General features: G+C 44.3%; 1 protein-coding gene across 25 annotated transcripts in view; it reads left to right on the top strand.

Annotated features, from left to right (window-relative positions):
- kif1ab (kinesin family member 1Ab) overlaps window positions 1-12,199 on the top strand; it is a 59,980-nt gene that overhangs the window by 34,164 nt on the left and 13,617 nt on the right. For 9 of the 25 annotated variants that reach the window (XM_064941850.1, XM_064941841.1, XM_064941786.1 and 6 more), the window contains 17 exons: window positions 242-286; window positions 480-570; window positions 772-890; window positions 967-1,040; window positions 2,748-2,856; window positions 4,550-4,701; window positions 4,860-4,965; window positions 5,122-5,145; window positions 5,480-5,594; window positions 5,694-5,827; window positions 6,311-6,372; window positions 6,601-6,746; window positions 7,014-7,202; window positions 7,371-7,442; window positions 8,203-8,309; window positions 8,513-8,635; window positions 11,150-11,342. In XM_064941850.1, the coding sequence (XP_064797922.1) occupies window positions 242-286; window positions 480-570; window positions 772-890; window positions 967-1,040; window positions 2,748-2,856; window positions 4,550-4,701; window positions 4,860-4,965; window positions 5,122-5,145; window positions 5,480-5,594; window positions 5,694-5,827; window positions 6,311-6,372; window positions 6,601-6,746; window positions 7,014-7,202; window positions 7,371-7,442; window positions 8,203-8,309; window positions 8,513-8,635; window positions 11,150-11,342 (1,861 nt within the window). The remainder of the gene's footprint in view (window positions 1-241; window positions 287-479; window positions 571-771; window positions 891-966; window positions 1,041-2,747; window positions 2,857-4,549; window positions 4,702-4,859; window positions 4,966-5,121; window positions 5,146-5,479; window positions 5,595-5,693; window positions 5,828-6,310; window positions 6,373-6,600; window positions 6,747-7,013; window positions 7,203-7,370; window positions 7,443-8,202; window positions 8,310-8,512; window positions 8,636-11,149; window positions 11,343-12,199) is intronic. The other 16 variants (XM_064941812.1, XM_064941794.1, XM_064941884.1 and 13 more) reach the window with 6 other exon arrangements.

The raw sequence follows: 12,199 nt of genomic DNA, 5'->3' as shown, positions 1-12,199 counted from the left end.
TTGAAAGCTATGCTATGGAAAAGGGTGGCAGGTAGCCTAGTGGTTTACAGCGTTGTGCCAGTAACTGAAAGGTTGCTGTCTTAAATCCCTGAGCTTCTGTCTGTGCCCCATAAGCAAAGCACCTTCCCGTAATTTCTACTGTAATTGTCTCTGAAATAAGAGCATCTGCTAAATGACTCAAATGTAAATGCAAAAAGCTTTGTCTTTCAAGACCTTTCACTTCTCTCTTTTCTTCATCCAGAAACGACTCCATCCTCTCTTGGTTTAAACAAACAAAATTCTCATGGTTAGTGTTATTCCTGAAGTAGACTCGTCTGATGGTGCGAGACAAGTGTCCCACCAAATGTGATCGTAATCAGTGCGCCACATTGAGAGTAGTCAATAGTACATAGTAGTAATGCAGCAGTGTCGTCGTTTTAATATATATGTGTAGTGAATAGGTACGCATATTGACTGAATGTGGTCTCCCTACTTTCCAGCTTCATCCACCGACATGATGAGGCTTTCTCCACTGAGCCACTCAAGAACACTGGCAGAGGACCTCCGCTGGGATTCTACCATGTACAGAATGTAAGCGCCGCCCGGAAATAGCATTGCTATTCCTTATTATTATTCATAGGTTACTACAGGTGTTATTTCTGTGATATTGCCATGAATGAATCATGAATTACCGATTGTTGTTGTGTTCCCTTGTAATCATCCTGTTGTCGCTGGCCTCGTTAAGGGACTTGCGTGATAGCCTACCTCGGGGTTTTCTTTATGGTCTATTAGATCACGGTAGAGGTTACCAAGTCGTTTGTGGAGTACATCAAGACCCAGCCCATCGTCTTTGAGGTGTTTGGCCACTACCAGAAACATCCATTCCCACCCCTCTGCAAAGACCTCATCAGGTGAGAACTGTACTTGCCCTCTTCTTCTTCAAATGATCCCGTTTCACTGTCTTGCTAAAGTAGACCATTTTAAAAGTTCACACTTCTATTTCAGTCCCCTTCGACCTTCTAGGAGGCAGTTCCCAAGGGTCATGCCCTTGTCTAAACCAGGTGAGTTGTTTATTTGGTATGCGTCTCTTTCGATATCTTTGTGAATGTGCCAGCCACCAAGCTGAGCAAGTTGGCACTGCAGCCATTTTGTACGAGAATGTTAACCAGATATTGGTTAGTAGTACAAATGTGATGGCCCATCCCAAATGGGGCTTATGACGAAAAATGCTTATGGCATCAGCATGGTCAAACCCTCCATCATCTCAGCCAATCATGGCTAGCCAGAAAGGATCATGTCTTTCTCCCTATTTAGCTCAGTGCTTTCTCCTTGGCTAAACTCATAATTTAATATTTACAGATCCCATGCAAGTTTGCAATTGAGGCACATGAAAGTTCACATGTTCATGAAGGCATTACTGGAGAAAAAAAATGTGTAAAATATTTATATATGTTTTATATATGAATTCAGCAAAAATTTGTATGAACATAACAAGATTCAACAACTGAGAGATAAACTGAACAAGTTCCACAGACATGTGACCAACAGAAGTGGAATAGTGTGTCCCTGAACAAAGGAGGGGGTCAAAATCAAAAGTAACAGTCAGTATCTGGTGTGGCCACCAGCTGCATTAAGTACTGCAGTGCATCTCCTCCTGATTGACTGCACCAGATTTGCCAGTTATTGCTGTGAGATGTTACCCCACTCTTCCACCAAGGCACCTGCAAGTTCCCGTACATTTCTGGGGGGAATGGCCCTAGCCCTCACCCTCCGATCCAACAGGTCCCAGACATGCTCAATGGGATTGATATCCGGGTTCTTCGCTGGTCATGGCAGAACACTGACATTCCTGTCTTGCAGGAAATCACGCACAGAACGAGCAGTGTGGCTGGTGGCATTGGTGGAGGGTCATGTCAGGATGAGCCTGCAGGAAGGATACCACATGAGGGAGGAGGATGTCTTCCCTGTAACGCACAGCGTTGAGATTGCCTGCAATGACAACAAGCTCAGTCCGATGATGCTGTGACACACCACCCCAGACCATGATGGACCCTCCACCTCCAAATTATTCTCGCTCCAGAGTACAGGCCCTGGTGTAACGCTCATTCCTTCTAAGAAATAGTGTGCGTTCCTGGTGTTACTCGGGCAGTTGTTGTTGCCATCCTGTACCTGTTCCGCAGGTGTGATGTTCGGATGTACCGATCCTGTGCAGGTGTTGTTACACGTGGTCTGCCACTGTGAGGACGATCAGCTGTCCGTCCTGACTCCCTGCAACGCTGTCTTAGGCATCTCACAGTACGGACATTGCAATTTATTGCCCTGGACACATCTGCAGTCCTCATGCCTCCTTGCAGCATGCCTAAGGCACATTCACGCAGATGAGCAGGGATCCTGGGCATCTTTCTTTTGGTGTTTTTCAGAGTCAGTAGAAAGGCCTCATTAGTGTCCTACGTTATCATAACTGTGACCTTAATTACCTACCGTCTGTAAGCTGTTAATGTCTTAATGACCGTTCCACAGGTGCATGTTCATTTATTGTTTATGGTTCATTGAACAAGCATGGAAAACAGTGTTTAAACCCTTTACATTGAAGATCTGTGAAGTTATTTTGATTTTTACGAATTATCTTTGAAAGACAGGGTCCTAAAAAAGGGGCGATTCTTTTTTTGCTGATTTTATATATTTTTTAAACATCCCTACCTTCATCCACCTCATTGTGCTTGCGTGTCACAAATATTCAGACACATTTCTGACCTTCTCTTTCACAGTACCAGCCACCAAGCTGAATACCCTGACCCGTTCCACGGCCGGCCCATGCCACTCCAAATATGACCTCATGGCCTTCTTCGAGATCTGTGAGCTGGAGGCCAATGGAGAGTAAGTATTGTCTTGTCTCTGAATATGATTAAATTAAATGACATGCTATTTTATCAAATCGATTACCTAATGTTTAATTGATTACGTTATTGAATTAAACCATGCAACAATTAAACCATTAATAACCTGGGGCACCACGGAAGCATTCATTTATATAGAGTGGTTATCTCCCGAATCCACTCTCTTAAAGATCTGAAGATCTTTTATATCAATAGCAGTCAATTATTAATCGTCACCTTGATCTGTTTGTCGTAAGTACTTGGTTATCTGCACGAACCCTAGCTAACAAGTTGAATCAGCAATACACAAATTGGCTTAACTATGTATTTACTAAATACCCAAATAATCACACAGAATTACATATATACACAGAGAGACACAGGATAGATCACACATCGATTACTAATCATGTCATGAAAAGTCCCTGGTGGGCTAACCCGAAATGATGGCTGGTTACACAAAGGAAAGGGGTTGGGTTTGAATGAAAGAGCGGGAAGACTGAGGGACAAAGGGATTGGGTCTCTATCAGACCTTGAGAAGCTTTGCTACCGTAAATACAGAATCATATGCATTCTAATATCCGCCCATTCGGAAAAGAAAAATGCAAGATATATATTTACTCTGAGCTGAGCTGCCCTTCGATAGATGGGTCGAAGATGGAAGACAGAAATCGCCATTGTCCTTTGAAGAATCTTTCTGGTCGTAGTGTTGTAGAGCGGATACGTTAAAGTACCCTGTTGTTCTTAGGAGATATCTGTCCTTTCCTAGGCCGCGTATGTTTACAGCTGCAGCTGATAGCTCGACGTCTAGGAGGTATCACTTCTTCTTTAGTGAATAATAGATCAAAGTTCATAACAAGTTGCCATAATCAGCTCATGCTGTATTCTGGCTGGTCTAGTCGAAATTCGCCATTCCAGCATGGTGATTGTCACCTCCACGTTGAAATTTGACCTTTTAAATGTACGGTCATCGGGAACTTACATTGACTTCTGTCAACGGGCTTTTGTACTGGGGGAGAGAAGGGTGTGTTTCATAGTTCTCAACCAATGTCGGTTCACTTGGGTGTGGCCACTGACTGGGCCTACGTTTTACTGTGAAACAATTATCTTATTTAAGGGGGCAAAAATGACATTTAACCTTTTTACAAATAGTTTCATGTTTAAACATTTAAATATTTCCCCTTCATGATCATTAAAGTGGCAATATGTCACTTTTTGGGCAACCCAACCAAATTAACATAGAAATATGAGTTATAGATCTGTCATTCTCATTGAAAGCAAGTCTAAGAAGCGGTATATCTGTTATACATGCACTATTTCTATGCTTCCCATTCTTAAGTTTTGTCTTTTACTTTCGGTTTTGTACACCAGCTTCAAACAGCTGAAAATACAATATTTTTGGTTATGGAAAATAAATTTCACAGCGGTTTAGATGGTACAATGATTCTCTACACAATGACTGCTTGTTTTGTCACATAAACTGAAATTAGGCAAACTATTAGAGTTTTTGCAACCAGGAAATGATGGATTGATTTCTACATATTGCACCATTAGCCATTGAAATTACAGCATTTTATCACTAAGTCATTTCATGGTAAATACCAGTGGTAATAGAACTGCAAAGTTAAGCGTTACTGACAGTTTAGGGTCATTAATGTGAGTCATTGATGAATATGCCATTTGTTTGTCCTTAGCTACATCCCTTCAGTGGTGGACCACAGAGGGGGCATGCCCTGCCACGGAACCTTCCTGCTTCATCAGGGCATCCAGCGGAGGATCACAGTCACCGTAGCGCACGAGACAGGAAATGACGTGGAGTGGAAGGAGGTCAAGGAGCTGGTGGTGGGTGAGTACGGATGAAAGTAGACGACAATGACATGTGCACAGTAAATTCATCTTTACCGCACATAAAGATCCCATAGATCCGTCTTTACGGTGCATAAAGATTGCATAGGTTCATGTTTTCAGCACATAAAGATCCACCACTGACCTTTGACCTCTCAGGGCGGATCCGGAATACTCCAGAGGCTGATGAGACCATCATCGACCCCAACATCCTGTCTCTCAACATTCTATCTGCGGGCTACATCTGGCCCTCATATAATGACAAGTACGTCCCCTCTCCTCTTTCACAGCTAGTTCCTGCGCATACTGTAACACCTAATTACATGGTTGTGTATTAATGGCCTTTTACTGTAAAATCCACAGCCAAGCTGCTTGCTTATAACTTCTCGCCCTTTTCTCTTCGCGCTTCACTGTATGGCAGTATGTCCCTGGGAGTTGACCATAGGTATAACACACAACCTTTCTCCTTCTCTCTTGTATGTTCCCTGAATCAGCTTGCTGTTCTTGTTGTTGTCGTCTGTTTCCTCATGCTTTCATTTGACTTCACTCTAAAAGGTGAACTCAGCGGTGTTTGTATCTGTCCTCGTAAATATGTGTATATATAGTTTGTTTTGAGTGTTGTTTTAGAGGGTCTTGTGCAACTTAATCATTTTTTTTCACTTATATGCTGATGGAGAAAAATCATATTTACATGTCGCCATTCATTCACCATTGACAAAATGAAAACAAGTTCTATACACAAAACTCCCGTAACGTTTGCCTGTATGTTGACTGAACAGGACGTTTTACCGATTTGAGGCGGCGTGGGATAGCTCCATGCACAACTCCCTCCTCCTGAACCGTGTCACTCCCTATGGAGAAAAGATCTACATCACTCTCTCCGCTTACCTAGAGGTAAACGCATCAACATTCGTTCTAAACCGTAACCCAAGTAGTATCGGCTTGGATTAAGTGAGTTCTGACTTGGATCCATTTTGTTCCAACTTTCTTCAGATGGAGAACTGCACCCAACCAACAGTGATCACCAAAGACTTCTGTATGGTGTTCTACTCCCGTGACGCCAAGCTCCCCGCCTCACGCTCCATCAGGAACCTCTTCAGCACCGGCTGTCTCAGGCCCTCAGAGAGGTTCGACCTCCTTTCTGGAACTCTGAATCTGAACTTTATTTCTATGTTGTTTGTGGAGTAGACACAACTCATTATCTCCTCTCTTTCTCTCTCTCTCTTTCTCTCTCTCTCTCTCTCTCTCTCTCTCTCTCTCTCCCCCTCTCTCTCTCTCTCTCTCTCTCTCTCCCCCTCTCTCTCTCCCTCTCTCTCTCACCCCCTCTCTCTCTCTCTCTCTCTCCCCCTCTCTCTCTCTCCCTCTCTCCCCCTCTCTCTCTCTCTTTCTCTCTCTCTCTCTCTCTTTCTCTTTCTCTCTCTCTCTCTTTCTCTCTCACTCTCTCTCTCTCCCCCTCTCTCTCCCTCTCTCTCTCCCCCTCTCTTTCTCTCCTTCTCTCTCTCTCTCTTTCTCTTTCTCTCTCTCTCTCTCTTTCTCTCTCTCTCTCTCTCTCTCTCTTTCTTTCTCTCTCTCTTTCTTTCTTTCTTTCTCTCTCTCACTCTCTCTCTCAGTAATCGTGTCACTGGAGTGTATGAAGTCAGTCTCTGCCATGTCGCTGATGCCGGAAGTCCCGGTAAGTTAAAGAATGACACAGTTGAAGCTTGAGACAAATGAACGCTCCACCACGTTGTCACCCTTACACAATTTGTCACAAGCATGGATGCCGCATGTCTGTCATCCTGTGTGCATCAGAACCTTGATTTAATCACTGGGCATATCACCAAATGATCTCTTGGCAGTATGTATCTGTTATTCCACAGGCATATATGAAACACTCTATTGCCCTCTTGTTCACCCTCAGGCATGCAGCGGCGGCGCAGGCGCGTCTTGGACACCTCGGTGGCATACGTCCGTGGGGAAGAGAACCTGGCTGGGTGGAGGCCCCGTAGCGACAGCCTCATCCTGGACCACCAATGGGAGCTGGAGAAACTCAGCCTTCTGCAGGAGGTGAGGCCTGGCATTGGTGGGGTCTGTAGGGTGTTTGGGGCGAAGACTCCACAGAGTAGTGGAGTGAATTTGTGATGGAATTGGTTGGTCAATAAATAGGAATACATTATGCATCATGGTTGGCATTCATATACAGTAGCTGTTTTCAAAGTACCTTTTATTGAATAGAGTTAATACTCACCAATGAAGGTGACTCACCTGGATGATGCATGACGGCCATTTTGTGCCAAAAGAAAGTCAATGGTTTCTCTGGTTGTGTCTGTACAGGTGGAGAAGACCAGGCACTACCTGCTGCTACGGGAGAAACTGGAGGCCACCCTGGCAGTGGGGCAGGACGCTCTCTGCAAGAGTGGTGACCTTAGCGACTTTGCCAAGAGCCCCATCCTCAGCCACTGCCCCGGGGGTAGCCCCGCCCTGGAGAGCCCCAGCCAGAGGCAGAGGGAGCTGGCTGCCAAGGTGACTACCAGTCCCTGGCTTCAGTTAGGAACCAGGCCTAACCCTTGTTTGGCCACCTTTTTGGTTATCTCTCTTTGTTGGATTAAAATGCATGATAACTTGTATTGGCAGTTGTTATGAGTAATAATAATCTCTTTTCCTCGTCCTCTTTTCCTCCTGGGGTCTCAGTGTCTGCGGCTGCTCATGCACACGTTCAACAGGGAGTACAGCCAGGTGAGCAGCAGTGCCAGTGAGAGCAAGGTGAGCCCCAGCCCCCAGGCCCTTTAACCCCCTCTATAACCCACTCACAGTACCCCATGCAGGCTACTTTTAACCAGCCAGAACCCTAGCCCGAAGCCCTTTGTATCCCATAAAACTTGGACTCCGGGCCCATTGTCACTGATCCCACCCAAGATACTTTCCCTTCCTTATCCCCTGTCTCGTTCACACACTCAGCCTCTCCGAGAATTGATGACTGAATTCTAACGAGGAACTGCGTCCTAAGAAAGTACTTGAACTAAAAACAGAGTAACTAAACGATTCACCGCACTCAGTTCCTGCATTCATTCACGTGTACTTCCTCTTGTCCTCATCAATCATAAACCCCATCCCCTTAGCCAAGGTCCCATATTCTCTGTAGATGTACCTCTGACCAATGGGATCCTTCACCCAGACCCTCCTCAACCTAGCCTTTTTGATCATACCCCTAGCCCCCTCTTTTCTCTCCCCCCCCCCTACTACAGCATGTTGTCTGTCACATGTTTAACCAAAAGGCCTGGGGCAGAAACCTATCTCTTCTCGTGACCTCATCGCATTGCCTGATTAGTATCAGACCTTGCAGACCCTTCAAAGTGCAATACAGTACATGAGAGCTGTTGATTTATGTATAATGGTGTCACTGTATGTGTGTTTTTGTGTGCTTATTTTTGTGTGTTTGTTTGTTCTCGTGTACGTGCATATCTCTCTGTGTGTGTGTGTCTGTGATTATCTGTATGCACTTGTATGTGTGTGTGCGTTTCAGCTGTCTGAGATGTCAGCGTCGCTGATGTCTCCATCCTCTTCTAGTCTGAGCACGCTAACTCCGTCCTCTACTTGCCCCTCATTGGTGGAGGGACATTATGACATCAGGTATGTGACCTTTCGCCTGTCAACTGTCACCCCTTACTCCCATTTTATTCACCCAAGGCTTGCTCCTGGACAAATAGCATATGCAAATGAGTTTGTTCTTTTTGTTGAGAAGACCTTGTTAATAGGGCATTGATCGGACATTGAGAGAGCACAGAGAATATTTTGAGAGCATTGAGAGAGTTTTTTTCCCCCCTGGTCTGCAGACACACTGAGCCCAACTCTGGCGCTTCCAGCCCAGACCTGGACCCCTTCAGTCCTGTGGACAAGAAGAGGACCCTGGGTAGAGTCTGCACCTTCGTCCCTGACATCCAGGAGATCCGCGTCAGGTGAGACCAGACCATTTTTTTGGTTATCACTATGGTAACAGCCTCCAGGAAGAATGAAAAATCACAATATTTACATCTTATGACGAAATTAGGAAATGAATATACAGTGGGGCAAAATAATATTTAGTCAGCCACCAATTGTGCAAGTTCTCCCACTTAAAAAGATGAGAGAGGCCTGTAATTTTCATCATAGGTACACTTCAACTATGACAGACAAAATGAGATTATTTTTCTCCAGAAAATCACATTATAGGATTTATGAATTTATTTGCAAATTATGGTGGAAAATAAGTATTTGGTCACCTACAAACAAGCAAGATTTCTGCCTCTCACAGACCTGTAACTTCTTCTTTAAGAGGCTCCTCTGTCCTCCACTCTTTACCTGTATTAATGGCACCTTTTTTGAACTTGTTATCAGTATAAAAGACACCTGTCCACAACCTCAAACAGTCACACTCCAAACTCCACTATGGCCAAGACCAGAGAGGACACCATACACCAGAAACAAAATTGTAGACCTGCACCAGGCTGGGAAGACTGAATCTGCAATAGGTAAGCAGCTTGGTTTGAAGAAATCAGCTGTGGGAGCAATTATTAGGAAATGGAAGACATACAAGACCACTGATAATCTCCCTCGATTTGGCGCTCCACACAAGATCTCACCCCGTGGGGTCAAAATGATCACAAGAACGGTGAGCAAAAATCCCAGAACCACACGGGGGGACCTAGTGAATGACCTGCAGAGAGCTGGTGTCAGGACCCGGTTACGAACCCGGGTCTCCGGAGTGAGAAACAGTCACTTAACCAACTGAGCCACGAATAGTCAGCAGAACCCAGAAGATGAGGCAGACACAGCAGTACTTGAGACGGTGTATTTAATAAAGTAAAAAATGAAGTCCTTCAGGAAAACATGTAACTCCACAAGCTCAAAAGGAATTCCACAAGAACAAGGTAATCCACAAGGTAATCCTCCAAGACAAAAAGGTAAATCCACAAGGTGGTAGGTAAAGCATAAAAAGCCTCAAAAGATACTCAAAAAATAAATAAACAAGAACAAAAAACAGAATTCCACAAGAGCGTCCACCGGGATCAACAAGAGTACACAGAATACTAGGGCTGGGTGCTAACATACAAACACAGAGCAAAGAACTGAGGGAAACTAAGGGTTTAAATACAATCAGGGGAAAAACGAGGCATAGGTGCAAATAATAATGGGGATCAAGGGAAAGCAAAAGGTCAAAAAGCACAATGGGGGCATCTAGTGACCAAAAACCGGAACAACCCTGGCCAAATCCTGACAGCTGGGACCAAAGTTACAAAGCCTACCATCAGTAACACACCACACTGCCAGGGACTCAAATCCTGCAGTGCCAGACGTGTCCCCCTGCTTAAGCCAGTACATGTCCAGGCCCGTCTGAAGTTTGCTAGAGAGCATTTGGATGATTCAGAAGAAGATTGGAAGAATGTCACATGGTCAGATGAAACCAAAATATAACTTTTTGGTAAAAACTCAACTCGTCGTGTTTGGAGGACAACGAATGCTGAGTTGCATTCAAAGAACACCATACCTACTGTGAAGCATGGGGGTGGAAACATCATGCTTTGGGGCTGTTTTTCTGCCAAGGGACCAGGACGACTGATCCGTGTAAAGGAAAGAATGAATGGGGCCATGTATTGTGAGATTTTGAGTGAAAACCTCCTTCCATCAGCAAGAGCAATTGAAGATGAAACGTGGCTGGGTCTTTCAGCATGACAATGATCCCAAACACACCACCCGGGCAACGAAGGAGTGGTTTCGTAAGAAGCATTTCAAGGTCCTGGAGTGGCCTAGCCAGTCTCCAGATCTCAACCCATAGAAAATCTTTAAAGGGAGTTGAAAGTCCGTGTTGCCCTGCAACACGCCCCAAAACATCACTGCTCTAGAGGAGATCTGCATGGGCCAAAATACCAGCAACAGTGTGTGAAAACCTTGTGAAGACTTACAGAAAATGTTTGACCTCTGTCATTGCCAACAAAGGGAATATAACAAAGTATTGAGAAACTTTTGTTATTGACCAAATACTTATTTTCCACCATAATTTGCAAATAAATTCATTACAAATCCTACAATGTGATTTTCTGGATTTTTCCCCCTCATTTTGTCTGTCATAGTTGAAGTGTTCCTATGATGAAAATTACAGGCCTCTCTCATCTTTTTAAGTGGGAGAACTTGCACAATTGGTGGCTGACTAAATACTTTTTTGCCCCACTGTAATAAAAGTACGATTAAACTAGGACTACTGTACAGGGTTCCATAGAGACCAGATGAGTCATGCAGTATGATATTGTTGTGAATTATGACGGGCAGTATCCATGCTAGATTCATTATTTAGAATCACTTTAATATTGGAAAATATATAAACAACACCTGAGTTATTTGGATAATAATCAATAATTGAATGGGCTGTTTTTTGTTGTTGTTTTTTAAAACTTTATCAACAACAAATAATCAAATAGAAATTATGTTTATTTCAGCCCCATCGTGTCTAAGAAAGGCTACCTACACTTCCTGGAGCCCCACACCAGTGGCTGGGTGAAGCGCTATGTAGTGGTGCGCCGGCCCTACGTCTACCTGTACCGCAACGAGAGGGACAGCGTGGAGCGTTCCGTCATCAACCTTTCCTCCGCCCAGGTGGAATACAGCGAGGACAAGCAGACTCTGCTCCGGGTACGACCAACCAGAACTATTTTCAAATATAACATACAGTGACAAGCAGACTCTGCTCTGGGTACGACCAACCAGAACTACTTTCAAATATAACATACAGTGAGGACAAGCAGACTCTGCTCCGGGTACGACCAACCAGAACTATTTTCAAATATAACATACAGTGACAAGCAGACTCTGCTCTGGGTACGACCAACCAGAACTATTTTCAAATATAACATACAGTGACAAGCAGACTCTGCTCTGGGTACGACCAACCAGAACTACTTTCAAATATAACATACAGCGAGGACAAGCAGACTCTGCTCTGGGTACGACCAACCAGAACTACTTTCAAATATAACATACAGCGAGGACAAGCAGACTCTGCTCTGGGTACGACCAACCAGAACTACTTTCAAATATAACATACAGCGAGGACAAGCAGACTCTGCTCCGGGTACGACCAACCAGAACTACTTTCAAATATAACATACAGCGAGGACAAGCAGACTCTGCTCTGGGTACGACCAACCAGAACTACTTTCAAATATAACATACAGCGAGGACAAGCAGACTCTGCTCCGGGTACGACCAACCAGAACTATTTTCAAATATAACATACAGCGAGGACAAGCAGACTCTGCTCTGGGTACGACCAACCAGAACTATTTTCAAATATAACATACAGTGACAAGCAGACTCTGCTCCGGGTACGACCAACCAGAACTACTTTCAAATATAACATACAGTGCATTTGGAAAATACTCAGACCGCTCTTTTTACACATTTTGTTACGTCACAGCCTTATTCTAAAATGGATTACATAGTTTTTTCCACCTCATCAATCTACACACAATACCCCATAATGACAAGTT

The sequence above is a fragment of the Oncorhynchus masou genome, chromosome 3 (genome assembly GCF_036934945.1).
Source record: "Oncorhynchus masou masou isolate Uvic2021 chromosome 3, UVic_Omas_1.1, whole genome shotgun sequence".
Taxonomy (NCBI): Eukaryota; Metazoa; Chordata; class Actinopteri; order Salmoniformes; family Salmonidae; genus Oncorhynchus; species Oncorhynchus masou.
Note: the sequence above shows the minus strand (reverse complement) of the source record. Positions and strands in the feature narration are given on the sequence as shown.